At 41.7% G+C, this 14,594-nt stretch overlaps 1 protein-coding gene across 5 annotated transcripts in view; it reads right to left on the bottom strand.

Moving 5' to 3' along the window:
• Positions 1-3,874: 3,874 nt before the first annotated feature.
• PLEKHB2 (pleckstrin homology domain containing B2) overlaps positions 3,875-14,594 on the bottom strand; it is a 48,614-nt gene continuing 37,894 nt past the window's right edge. For 4 of the 5 annotated variants that reach the window (XM_067538869.1, XM_067538870.1, XM_067538868.1 and 1 more), the window contains 7 exons: positions 13,896-13,943; positions 13,056-13,208; positions 11,127-11,232; positions 10,484-10,523; positions 7,764-7,853; positions 7,189-7,297; positions 3,875-6,012 (listed from right to left, as the gene is read on the bottom strand). In XM_067538869.1, the coding sequence (XP_067394970.1) occupies positions 5,876-6,012; positions 7,189-7,297; positions 7,764-7,853; positions 10,484-10,523; positions 11,127-11,232; positions 13,056-13,208; positions 13,896-13,932 (672 nt within the window). In that variant the 5' untranslated portion in view covers positions 13,933-13,943 and the 3' untranslated portion in view covers positions 3,875-5,875. The remainder of the gene's footprint in view (positions 6,013-7,188; positions 7,298-7,763; positions 7,854-10,483; positions 10,524-11,126; positions 11,233-13,055; positions 13,209-13,895; positions 13,944-14,594) is intronic. The other variant, XM_067538872.1, reaches the window with a different exon arrangement.

A 14,594-nucleotide genomic window follows, 5' to 3' on the forward strand; every position in this document is an offset into this window, starting at 1 on the left:
ACTTGGATGATTTCTGAAGGACTGGATCCTGAAGCAATTACTGTGGACTCATATCCACATATCTATCTATCTATCACACACACCGGTTTGTTTGAGATTGATTTATTTCATGTTCCTGATTTTTAATACAGCACGATCTGGCTAATTTACGTGAATGGCTGGTGGAGACTCACACTGCTGAGTGTTGCAAATTAAACACACACACACACACCAAGGTTTGTGTTTTGAAAATGCACAGTGATCTGTTTTGACAAATAATTTCATTTTAATTCCCAGCATACTGGCAAATTCAAGATAGAGTGAGTGGAATATACTATTAATGTTTTGTTGAAAAAAGAGACCCTATGGGTGTTGTATAAACATTATTGGTTGTGCTAATTAGCAAGTAAATATTTATAAATAATAAGCACCAACCTGGCTCCATTTGCATTTAGGCTAGGAGTACAACACATCCCACAGCAGAGACTTCCTAGACAATTTATTTCTAAATTTTAAAATGTACAAACAATTGAGATCTGACAAAATTGCATGAAAATGTAAATCTGGACAAACATCATATAGATCAGGGGTTCTCACTCGGTGGTACGCGAGGCAAACCTCGCCGCCGATTCCGCTGCCGAATCCCCCCCCCCCCCCTCCGCCGAGAAACCCTGCTGCCGCCGCTCCCCCCCCCCCCCCCCCCCAGCAGCCGCCAACGCTGCCGCCGATTCCCCCCCACCGAGAAACCCTGCAGCCGCCGCTCCCCCGCCCCCACCGAGAAACCCTGCTGCCACCGCCGCTCCCCTGCCCGCCGCCGCGAAAAGCTGCCGCTCCTCCCCCCCCGCCGAATCATGTCCCCCTTGCCGCCGCCGAAAACGGGCAAAGGGCTGCAGAGTTTCTGCGCTTATTTTCCAAGTAGTACTCTGGTCAGGTACAGTCAGGTGAAGCAGTACTTGACCTGACTGGAGTGGTACTTGGGAAAAAAAGGTTGAGAACTGCTGATATAGATCAAATACTAAGTACTGAGTTGATGCATTCAACTCAATTTTAAAGAGTTCAGCGAATAAGGAAATGTGATTATTATGCACCTGATTCCAGCATCAGTTATCCTTGTGGAAATGCAGAGTTACTTTACTGATTTCATAGGAGTTCTTCTAGATTTACTATGGTGTAATACTAGAATCAGGCAGATGCTTTCAGCCTGAAGTGGACAAATCAAAACAAAAAGTAAGTCAAATGCTAACTTCAATGGCTACAATTCTTGATTTATGCTGGAGAATAAAGCGAAGTGTCACTGATAATTGCTCTGGAAAGTTTGCATGTGCAGAGAATTCCAGTATTTACACCATGGACCTCCCTGTAAAGTGAAACATGGTTTTGTTTTGTACAAGCTGGATGTGTATCTGAAAGAGTACACGCAGTTACAAGTTACTGGGACAAAACAGCAAAATACATCAAGACACAAGCTTGTAGTTTAATATGCATTTTATTGGTAAGAATTTTCATTATAAATTTAGAACTGCATAGTAAGAGAACAGGACATAAGGGAAACAGCAGTAGATAGGATACAGAGCATGGGGTAAGAACATATAACACTAAAGCACCACAGAATGAAAGCAACTTATGTTTATGCTAGCCTCTATGTCATCTATATCACGTGCTCTATATCTTTTGTGGGAAGTGGAAAAAAACCAGACACATGCTTGAGAAATATTGGTCATATTTCCCTTTTGCTTCCTTGTTGAACTTTGCTCGATGGTGCTAGAAGTGAAGCCTCAACAAAAAGCTGACTGTTCTGTGCTATGGTTTTGGAAGCCAGCTCCTGCTAGGCACTAGTTAGTTGTGGAGTGTATTCTAACACAGGAAACAATGTCTTCTCAAAAAAACCCAAACAGACAATGCTACTGCTCTTCCCATAAATAATTCCAATCCCCAGCACTCAGGCACAATTAAAAAATAAAATCACAAGTCACATTTGACAATGCAGGCTTATGGTCTCTGCAAATGTTTTAATTTAAGCTGAACATACATTAGTTATATGGACCCAATTCTGCCACCCGCATGTAGTACCTTACTCTGGGGGAAGGGGAAAAAAATTAGTGGAACTGTAGTACCTGTATAGCTCCAAGAGATCTACATAGATCGGTATTAGGCCCTGGTTCAGCAAGGCATGTGCTTAAATGATTTGCTGAGTAGGGATCGTTTGAACCGGAGCCTCAGCAAATACCACCATTCAGAAGGAAATGTCTGCTTAGGACCAAGTTTTCAGCCAGCTTTTGAAAATGTACTCAAACTCAAACTATAACATCATCGCTGCCGCTGCCCTATCAAGCTTTTCTGAAAGCAGCAGCAAAAGTGCTCATTAGTGAGTAGATTTTCACAGGTGCTGAGCACCTGCAGCCCCTATTATGGTCCTCAGAACTTGCAGATGCTTAGCACATCTAAGTTGGTGGGAGAGGATGAAGAAGGCCATTACTGTGTAGCCACCCAGACAATTGTAAATACAATAAAGCCATTACATTAAACATGAGAAATTATATGCAAGCCAGTGTTCTAGGGAAGTGAACTTATGGGTTGCTGTTTATGGTCCATCTCATTAACTATGAGTAAATTGAGGTGGCTATCCACCAAAAAGCCTTCTCTATCTGGAGCATAACATCTCTGCTTAACTTGTCAATGCTTCTTTACCTGGATCTTCCATCATCAGAAGGAAGGCTCTAAACTCCTAACTCCCAGCACCAAAGGGACCAATATCTTGATTACATGTTCCAGTACAGTTCCCTGTGTGTGCTCAACAGCTATAAACAAATGCTATTAGATTAATTAGTATAGACAATCAGCTGCCAAGATTTTCTTTGAAAGCAGTTTACAGTAACAGAAGCCAACTAGAACCTTCGGCTTTTCTTTACGGATTTTCCTTTTAAATGCATTACTCTGCAAGGTCTGGTTTTTTGTTTGCTTATTTTTTTAGACACTGATTTATTTCATTATGAACTTTCAAATCAAAAAGCAAGGTAATCATTTTAAAGTTTAACTAAATGTACACATGAAAATTCTAACAATAGAGTTCCTTCTCCTTATGGGCTTTATTGGTACAATCAGGGACTTGGATACAATTTTGTGCTTTCAGCACAAGACACAAAACTCCTATACTGTAGTTAACAGACCCTGGAAAAATTTGGAACTACTGCTAAATTACCAGACTGATGTATTTTGTGCTTTGCTTTCACCCACCATTACAATCTTAAACAAAACACACAAAAAATTGGAGTTGTATTTTGCTGTTTTTATTTTCTACATGCTACGCACACAATAGCACAGGAATAGGTGACATACAGGTGTTCTAGTCAGATTGTTCTAGTCAGCTAGTCAGATTGCAGAGCTCCAAACAGAGTTCGGTAGGACTGTTATACAACCAATTCCATGGTAGCCTCGAGGCTTGGAATATTAATAAGTATTCATTTAGGCTCGATCCTACAGGCAGAGCTTAGCAACCTCATCTCTCATGAATATCAATGTACTGAGCACACCGCAGGATTGGGCTTTGAGAGGATTCAGTGATGCATTTCCAATATTTTGAATTGGTCATGGGTCAGTTTCCCTTTTGGGAAAGGTATTTTGAAAAGGATTATTCCTCTTTTGAAATGCCATGTGTTGTTTCTGTACAACACATGTTCTTATCACACACATTCTTGGATGAATGCATGCAGTGCCCATTGAATTCAGTGGGAGCCATTACATGCACCCAAGGGCAGAATTAGGAAAATAGAGTCTGTTCCAGAGCCCCTTGAAGTCACTGAAGGACTCACATTGATTCCAATAGGCTTTGGTTCAGGCCCATAATTAGCAATACATCCAAGACAACATCAGTCCCTCATTAGAACATTTCTTTTCAATGGGTTTAAGCAGCTTAAGTCCATTTATGACAGTTGGCCCCAAAACGGTCACAAAATGTTGTTCTCTCACTGGCAAATTTTTTCCAAGCGTTGAAGCATCCGGTATTGGTTGTACAGCACAACCCAGAAAATACACTTTAAAGTTAAGCCAAGTTTATTCCTTCTCATCACAAACTTATATGGCTGCCAGATCCCATCTATTTTCATCTTCCCAGACATACTCTGGCTTCCACACCTTAAGGATTTTAATCAACTGAAAGCTTAAAGAGGCAAAAGTCTCAAAATATTAAGGATGGCATCATTATAGGAAGCTTTAAAATAGTGGAAATATAAAAGGCAGACAACTTTCTACAAAGATCAAAGATGAGGCACCCTGCACTTTTTCCCAGTAAGAAAGCACACACATTTCTGCTCATTGGTTCCTCCACCATGCCTAGTACAACTCAGTTTGTATTATAAAGCAGGACTATGCAACTGGTCAAGAATGAGAAACCACTCAGGAGTAGTCACCCAGTCAAAGGAAGGAACAGCTCCCTTGGGGTGTTTCTGCAACGGGAAGCATGACAAAGGAAGGGGAAATCTTTTAATGGTTGAGTTAATGGTTAGTTAAAGATAGGGAAGATTGTGTGTATATAAAACTCAGATACCACAGCACCCATATGCCCACTATCAGTCAAGACCTTGTTATAGGAACTGATGGGATGGTAAAGTAACAGATACGGGAGAGCGGATCTTCATCTCATTTGTGACACACTGGCTTATACACTAATGGGGTGCTCAGCCTGCATACAAGGTCCACTAGAGCTTTTTTCCCCTTTTCCTTTTCTCTCGGTCTGCTTTCTGCCTGCTCCTCCTTTCCTTATTCATCCCATGGTCCCCTCCCCAAACAAACTCCAGCTTACTCTTAACACATCTAGGTACTGCCAGGTCCAGCCCTGCAAGGATGGCTGTGATCAGCAGTCTTCTCTGTACATGCTACAAATGGAGCAGCAACAGAAGAGCTTAGCACAGGTGTACTTATGCACAACTGCCTCTTCCCCACCAATGTATTTGTAACTGGGCATGGGGAAACACCACCTGTCTACTCAGATCCCAGAATCTCCCCATCCTAGCGTTACCCTGGTATTAAAGTCTGAGATCCAACTGCTTAGAGTCTTGTGGACTAGGTTAAAGAAAAGGCTTGTATTGGCAACAGATGTTTCTCTCACTTTAGAAGTACTGAAATCATTAACATTTCTTATAGCATAAAAGGAATAAAGGAGTATTTCCTTGCCTCACTGATCTCATTGGAGAGGATTTTATCCTGTAAAACGGGCTTGGGAAGTGGGTATGCTAAATCTACTGCCGATTTATTGCAATAACCCTCTACATTTACACATTTATTTATGAAATTCAGTGCAATTCACTGAAAAGTAAAGATTGCCCGGGTGGGAGCAATGAATAGAATCCTGTGCATGTCCGTCTACTTTCAGGAGTGTTTTGTGAAGCTGATAGCGTAAATTCCCTGAATACATGACTTCAGTACACTTTGCCGCTATTGCACTATAACATGCTGGAGTTGGCAGCTAGACTAACTAGATCATATCAAGGCTTAGAAATAAGCCTTAGTTCTGGAGTCTATGTTAACAGTCTGTTCTTAAGACTAGTGACAAATAACACTTATCCTTTGCTTATAATATTCCATTAGTACTAATGCTGACCACTGATCAATGGACAGAATACTATAAGTCCAGACAGCCAAGCTCCATAAAAGAAGCTCTCTTGAAATTAGCAAGTGCATCTTTAACCACATTTCAATTAAATGGCGCCTTAAAACCCTCGCCTTGGGATAGTTAAAAGTGGGTTAATTATAATTAAGATGTCACTACTAAAAGAGGGGCTCCTGCATTTGTCTTATTAAAAACCTTTACAGTAAACAGTACTTCGCAAAATATCTTATTGCACAGGAAGAATAAATAAAGGTTTTTTTTGGAGCTACAAAGACAAGGATTCCAGGGAACCTAGAAGACCCAGAACAACGATCCCAGGGCCATTCCAGTTGCTGCTCCAGCGAGCATGCCCAGTGCAAGGTCTCCATCATTGTTACGGTAACGTTCTCGAATGATGACATGATTTGCAGGGGGCTGGCCATAAGGTCCTAGAAAGTAGTAACAGTTTGGTTAGGAAGAGAGTGTGTACATATATTTTGATTTAGATGCAGGGTTGAAAAGCTTACCCATTCACCCTCTCTCCTCCTCCCCTTAATGTGAACACTAACAATATCCTTCCTTGCAGCTGGTATGGTGAAAACCAATTCCAGTTGGAGCTGGCCGCTGATATCAATTCTTGATCATGCTAGGTGAGAGTACAGACAGCAGCCTTCCCCATCACCACAGAAAGGGAGAAGGCATCCAGAGACATAAGTTCTATTCCCAGCTATGCCACACATTCCTTGTATGGCCTTGGATGAACTATTTAATCTCTGTGCCCCAGTTTCTCAATATTCAAGATTGAGATAAAAAAATTCCCAAAGTGTTGTGAGCTTAATTCATATATGTTTGTATTTTGAGATCTTCAGATCAACTGCCATACAGAAGAGCAAAGATGTGTTACTATTTCCCAAGCCAACCATATCTCTGCATTGGATTAGGTCTCCAGCTACACAGAAGTCAGTCGTGCAGCTCCTGCAACAATTCACTCCTCCTCTAAGGTTGGCACTCAGGAGAAGAGCTCTCTAGGAAAACCCAGATGCAGCAGGAAGTGCTCACACCAATTCATTAAGTGGGACCTTTTCCCTCAGTCTGTACTATGCCAAGGGCCAACCCTGGTGCCAGAGGGCACTATGTGCAAGAGTTGGTGGCTTTTGAGTGACTTACAACTAAGATCCTGACTATTTGTGCTCATTAAGGGCTGGATCCAAGCCCATTAACATGAAAGTGGAAGTTACGTTCCCATAGCAATTTTTGGGAGAGTAGAGATGTTAAGCCAAATCTATTGGACAAATTCCATCCTGAGTCAGTACATTCTCTTGCTAAATCCCAAGAACAGCTTCAACTGAACTCAGAATTCTTCACTTCCTATTCTTGTCTGTGTGTGGTGATAATTACTACCTTTCACTTTTGAAAGGAAGGATAGTTCAGTGGTTAAGGCAAATGGGAATTTTCCTTCTAAAAACTACCTACAGCTACCTTCAGCATCAAGTGTGATGGCAATATTGGCAATTGGTATAAGACCCAATTTTTATTCCATAGGAAACATATATTACTTCATAGTAACGTCAGTCTTGATTAGAAACATATGAACCAAGCTGGAGCAAGGAGCTGGTATTCGTTACCTTGGTATGGATACTGATAAGGAACAGCATATGCTTGCCCATTAGAGGCATAGATGACTTGAGGACCAGGTGGGGGATATGCACCATTGTACGGTTCGTAGCCATAAACCTGGGGAAATTAAATGGATCTATTAGATGTTGCTTTACCAAGCATCTTTTGGATTTGTTTAAAGTGCTTTGATTAACTCTCCACCCCGTTGCTGGTGCAGTTTAGGGATTATATTAAGGATGTTATACCCAAGATTAAGAACACATGGCCAAAATTTGAAGACGTGACTAGTGATTTTTGGGTGCCTCTATTTTTCTCTGCCCAATCTGAGACACCTTAATGGGTCCTGGTTTTCAGAAGTCGTAAGCAACCACCATTCAGAAGTTAAGTCCCTGTAAAGATGCTTCAAGCTGGGCACCCAAAATCACTTGTCATTTTTAAAACCATGAGCCCTTTTTCCATTAAAAAATAATTAAACTATGTTTTAAGAAACAAAATCAAAGCAACAGCACTTCCAAGGAACTGAGTCTGAGCATTCAATACAGTCAGTCTTTCCTCATTTTATGCTTCCTTATTACACTGTTACCTCAGGTGATGGGGTTGCATATGCTGTATATGGAGGAGGAGCTGAGGAAATTGCAGTCTCATCATACATCACTTCAGAACCAACATAGCCCTAAACATTAACAAAAACAGACAGCAGTTATTCACTTCTTTGCACACAGACAGAAGTGACTAGAATATAGACTAAATACACAAGAGACCCAACAGTAAACTGAAGTGTCCCTAGATTTCTGAGTATATTTATTACCTACAAGTGTCAAAATCACACCATACCAATGCTTTAAATGAAAAGCTTTATTACAGTAGCACAGTACAGACCCCAAGTTTGCAAGGTTTTCTAGAGGATGTAACTTCATGGGGTGATCCACACCAGGAAGAAAGAGGAGAGAGTGCATCATATATGTTGCAGCAGGACTCCAAATATGGGAGCAAAGCTTTGGCCAGCTGGCAAGGTATGAGCCAGCAAAGCCATTTTCTTTTCTCAGACTCATTTTATTCCCCTTATCGTAATACTTTCAACTGATAGGTTACTGTTTTCTAGTTCAGGTTAATTTGAGTAAGGGGGGGGGGGGGGGGAGAGGAGAAAGATGACACTCTTTCTGTACAAGCTCAGATACAAGTTCATATATTCTGCTTTCAGTCACTCTGGAGTAATTCCACTAAGCTCAGTGGAATTACATTAGTGCAACTGAGTGCAGATGTTAGCCTATAAGGATGAAAAGGTAAAGCTCCCAGCTGCACCCGAACGTTTCATACCAGTGACTTCAAGCTTCTCAGCAACCCATGCTCTTTGTCTACAAATAAGACAAGGACCTGAAAATAGCAGATCTATATTTAAAAGTCCCCTTCTTTCAGCTGTTTGTAGAAACATACATAATTTAAAACATTACACTGAAACTATTTTTAAAAGCGTCTTTTGTTAAATCTGTGTTCTCTCCGAAGGCAGTGCAGAAGGGAGGGGAAGTAACTCACAGAATAACCACTGCAAATTTCCAAAAGTTTCCTTATATGTTTCAGAAGGGCCTTGGATCTTTGCCTCTAGTTGTGGCGATGTATAATGCTGCTCCTATTCGACCAGACTTCCCATAAGAAAAAGGCTAACTTCACAGTGATACTGTTCTCATAAGCTCCTAAAAAAATTCTCTCCCCGACTCAAGCTATTGTAAGTGAACTCTGTCTAACAAAGAATTTCTGCATTTTAGCTTTGAGTGCCCAGTCATATCTGTGGTTTTATTCGAGATTCTAGGAGACCAGGGGTTATTTTGATTGGTCCTGTGTTTTCCATCCATGCAGAGAGAGGATTTCACTCCCTGCCTCAACTGAAGGAACTAGAGCCAAGATTTACAAAACAAAAACAAAAATAGGAGCCTACTGTTAGGTGCCCAAAATAAAGCCCTGCTCCTGCAAACAAACACAAGCAGCTTTACACATGCAAGGACTTCCATTGAACTTATGAGACTACTAAGTGTGTGAGGTTTTGCAGAGTCAGAGCCTAAGTGACCCAATTTTCAGAAGTGGGGAGCACCCTGTTATTCCTAAGGAAGGCAGTGGGTGCTGCTAGATGCTCAGCATTTTTGAAAATCTGGTCAATTACTTAGATGCCTGTAGGTGGACTGACTGCTTCTAGGTAGGCGCCTTTATTATTTAAATAATATCTTAGAGGTTTCACACTAGATAACATCTGAAAGTCACACTCTAAGGCCTCATCTACACTGGTGGCAGCTTGTAGCGCACATGTAGCTACATGCTGCCGTGAAAACAAGCTGCGGCCACGCTGCACGTGTAGCTAACATAGCAGTGAAAGGCTCTGGCAGCACAGGGTCTTTAACTGCCATGGGGAAAAGGCTCCAGCAGCGGGACACTACACTGTTAAAAACAGCAGTTTAGACATTAGAGGCACTGCTTGGGTGGTAGAGAGTAGTGTAGGGAACATACCTAAGGTTCTGGCACATCTTTACTTGCCTAAGCAATGCCTCACAATCTACTCTGCTATTTATAGCATGCAGTGTATGTAATCTACACACCACCATAAGCATAGACATAGCCCAAGACATTAGTTAGCTTGGCAAATTGTACCCTAACAGTTGTACTTTTAGAGCACCTATAACACATTCAAAAATCAGAGTTAGCTTCAGCTCAGAAGTTACTGAACGTTGCCTTTCTGCACTGTGATGTAGTTACTTGCTACAAGAAAATAGCACTTTTACCACACTACAAATATTACGTCAGGTATCCAAAAATATAAAGAGCATCACATGATAGGATGCAGCAGCTATTGTGGCAATGTGGGAACCTATATAAATGTAGATGTCACTCTCACCCCCACTCTCTGGCTTCCTTGGACTATCCCCCATCTAGATGGGCCTGATCCCAATAGGTGATGAGTAGTGGGAGGGTCAGACTGTATCTTAACCAGTTCATTCTTAGTCTACAGATCTGTCTTTTCCTCACCAGAGAATGACTGCCAGCTTTCTGAGACTACTCTTTGAACAAGCCTTATAGCACAGTATTTGTAGTGCTCCAGAAGATCATTTCTCTCCTTTAACCAGCATGCATAGCCACAAAATGGGCACCAGATCCATGATGCTCATACTCTTTTCTGGCCCAGGCAATGAGGGACAAAGCACAATAATTCAAATGGGTTCTTGAAGGTAGTGTGAAGAAAAACTGCTAGGCCACTGACTGTCACTCACACGCTCGCTCCCTACCCCATCACTATGGAAACATTCACAGTGCACTTACCGCATTTGTTCTAGCATCCTGGAGAGCAATTTTCCATGCCCTGCAAGAAACATATTATTTAATGGATAAAGAGATACTCCACATTTCTTGTAAGGTTTTGAATAAAATACAGTTAGCAGGTAAAAGGTACTGTACAAGCCAAGTTTCAGTAAATAAGTGATATGCTGGAAAATATATATCAAAGTTACTGTGGGTGGTGATAGCTTAAAGTTAAGCTAGGACATATGCAGAGGGATTGTGGGAAGGACCAAGGAGGTCCTAATTCCTTTGTACAGTCCATAAACCTACGCCAAGAGTAATGTGTGTTGTTCTGGGGCTCCTTGTGAATACAAAGAAGGGCAACAAAGAAAGAGCCAGGCATAAAGATGCAGGAGACCTGCAGCCACACTGAGGACAGGGCAACATTATAACAGTAAATCGGGAGGGAAGGAACATGTTCCCACCATCTCTTCAATTGTTGCACCTGTGCCAAGATATAACCTAAAAAAAAGAGAGGAAGAAGAGTCCATATCAAAGGAACATTCTTCCTCTCAGCATTCGCCAGTGTGTAGCAACCTTGAGGAATTCCAGAATATTTGGGGCCCATTCTTGGGCTACAAAGGGCTAAGTACAGCATGTTAAACAACATTCTTTGGAAACTCACAAGCAGTCATCTGCACTTTCTGCACAGACGTTGATAGTTTTCCCATCCCGACAAACAATCTGCAGCAAGCAGTCTCTTGGCTTCCCCTCTGGGGGCTGGAAATCTACTCCAGAAAAAGAAAGTAAAAAAGATTTTGATTTAATACTTTGGAAAACAAAATCCTTTATTCCCTGAATACTCTTAATTCATGTGGTCTCAGTCCTTCTGGTCAGGTTTGAGTACAGCAAGGTTTGAGTTATGCAGGTATTGGTCTCCTAGGGTATGTCTACACTGCAATAAAAGACCTATGGCACAGCTGCAGCTGGCCTGGGTAGGGTGGCTCATGCTGTCTGCTATAAAATTGTAGTGCAAACATTTGGGCTCAGACTGGTGCCCAGGATCTGAGACCCTTCCCTCTCACAGGGTCTCAAGAGCCCAACCCCAAATATCTACACTACAATGTTATAGCGCCACAGCCTGAGCCTTGCAAGACCGAGTCAGCTAATAGAGGCCAACTGCAGTGTAGACATACCCCTAGGCTAGCGACTCCATCAGGGCAGGAGAAAGTTACTACAGCTTGGCCTGGCTTTCAGGCAAAAAGCTCTTAGGGAAGGACTTCAGCCTACCAACTCTCATTTCATTGTTACTGTATATAAAAATGTTAGGCTAAAAGTTCTGTTAGAGACAAAACCGCACATACAAATCCATCTTGTTCAAGTGGGTTAAAAAAATAAAATAAAATGCAGCCAAACACACAGGTTAAACTTCCTCAATCTCTCTCCTGCCTGAAATCAGAAGTTGCCTGCACATACAGCATCAGCTCAAGAGACCCCAGCAATTTTGTGCTTTAGGAAAGATGCAACCGTCTCTCAGAGCACAATGCCATTTGCAACTTGAAGCCTCAATCAATTTAAAAACGTAAACACATCTTGAAATTAAAAAGCTGTAATGACAAAGAATCCCTTACCTGGTATTAGCTCAAGCAGAAGAACACTAGTGTTAGGGAGTAATTGTGTGTTAACAGCACACTAGTTTGGTGAGTGTATCCTCTCCCCAACAAGAAAAACACACCAGCCTCACTGCCTACCAGGGATCCGGGGAAAACACGTCCATGGGAGCTCATTGCTAATCAAGCTGATCCCCCTCAACTAGAGGCCTTAGCCCTATATTGCCTCACACAGCCACAAAGGACCTAGGCCAGCTAGGATCCACATGTCAAGTCACTAGCCAGACTACTATAATCCTATTTACAAGCAAGGAGACAGCTGGATGGGGCCCCATGCACAGGGCCCTGCATAAGTAAGGGCCAGCCTTGCTCCTTGTGTGCTGACCGCACATTGAATACAATGGCAGAACAAAAAAAGATGCCAACTCCCCAAGACACCGTGGAAAGCACCAGCCTGAACACCACCAGTCTTAATGCTCTGTCCTGTTTCTTGTTGGGCAGGGGCTGTGCCCATTGAACTGGTGTTTCTTTACCAAATAAATGCACTCTCTGCCACTGGTGTCCTTCTGGTTAATCAAGTATCAAGTGAATAGTGCCTCTAATAAAAAGGGTGTGCTAAAAATGAGCCTGATAGAACTAGAGGGAAGGCCCCATCCAAGTACTCTTTTCTCCTCTCAAGCCTCTGAGCAGCTCCAACTCTACAACATCCATCAGAAGCACACTACATCAGGCATATCAGCAATCTGCTATCCATATCCCCAACTCACACTACTTCTGCCACAGGTCAGCACTTTACCCACAACATATGTCAGCAGAATCAGTGTCAGATGCCACAGGCACACCATGATTCTACTAGTGTCTTATATGTGAATTGCAGCAAACGCCAAGATGATCTACCATATGATACGTGGGAATACAATGCTATGAGAAACCACTCCCTTTACTAGTTTACAGGTAAGGAATCTGGAAAGTAATTTTAAAAAACAAAAAGCCACATGTTCTACCTCGGCATTCATTTCCCACTCTGATGTTGATGCAGTGTACTCGCATGTGGATTTTATCCTCTATGTCATGCCGATGCTGATCATCATAGAATAGCAAATGGCCATCAGACCACAGGTCAAACCAATTCTTCTTCCAACGTCGTAAAATGGTGCCTGAAAGAATGGAGGAAGTAATTTCTGGGAGCACTGATCGGAAAATGCTTGTGTCCCTAAAATATAGGGAAAGCAGCTTTTCAATTTGACCCTTGCAACAAGGTATTCTACAAGTCTGAAAATTAATTGCTAATTCATTTTGCACCAGGAAATCTGAACTGCAAAACAATGGGACAAACAGCATACAACAAATAATGCATATATGACAGGCCCAAGTGTTATTTCTTATTTAAAAATTAATGTTATGATTGCTAGGTTGTGTTTTTAAGCAAATCACCTAATGCTTCAGGGTTCTAGTGACCAAGTACTATATGGGACCAAGTGAATAAGCAAACATTGGTAGGTGTCCAGTAATGCTTCTAAGCTCCACTTATAATAATCTGTTAGTTTGGATTTTTTTTTTCATTAAAGCATTAGTTAAGACCTGTGCCAGAAACAGGCTACTAGCCCAGGCGTGCTCAGCTATAGCAATGCCTATATTCCCATTATTGTAATCCAAAAAGGTCAGATTGTGATGCTATCAAAATAGGCAGTTTCTTTTGGTCCAATATCTTTGCGCACATCCTTAGAGAACTGTTTAAACAGGACACAGGGCAATATTTTTTTCTACTGATTATCTATAAGAGAAGCCTATACACACAGCCAAACTGTCAGCTGGGGAAAGTAGGTAAAAAGTCCACCACTCACTTTGCCGAAGCAGCCATCCACTCTTCACAAACGCCATCTTCGTTTACTCTGGGGCAGAAAAGAAGAAAAAGCCCACAATCTTCAATAAATTGCAACAACAATCAATCAGGGAGAGGAATCTCTATGCCTCCTAGTTAGCTGCAAGACCTTGGTACATCTAGCTGATGGGTGCACAATAGAGGCTCTTTCCTGAAGTGCATTCCCCCTTGAAAAACTATACAGCTGGGATACAGTCTGAACCATTTAAGAGTGACCTGCAAGGGTAACATGACAACAGTCCATATAATTTTTTGGTAGACCCTAGTTGAGAAGTAAAGCTCAGTAAAAGACAGTTAATATTCCACAAACTTTTACGCCATTAGTGAATGCAATGAAAAACATCCTATGATGTTAGAAGATCCTTTTAGTACTAGTGACCTAATTCTGTTCTTTACTAAGTCATGTTATCAGATGTAGATATGAACACAGTATGTTGGAAAAGAATCAACACAGCTTTTGTAAAGGGAAAATCATGCCTGGCTCTATTAGATTTCTTTGCAGAGGTCAACGATAATGTGGATAAGGGTGATTCAGTGGATATAGTGTACTTGGATTTTCAGAAAGCCTTTGATTAGGTCCCTCAACAAAGGCTCTAAAGCAAAGTAAGCAGTCATGGGATAGGAGGGAAGAGCCTCACCTCGATCAGTAACTGGTTAAAAA

Source organism: Emydura macquarii, unplaced genomic scaffold (genome assembly GCF_026122565.2).
Source record: "Emydura macquarii macquarii isolate MOO-44397 ecotype Brisbane River unplaced genomic scaffold, CSIRO-AGI_Emac_v2 contig_499, whole genome shotgun sequence".
Taxonomy (NCBI): Eukaryota; Metazoa; Chordata; order Testudines; family Chelidae; genus Emydura; species Emydura macquarii.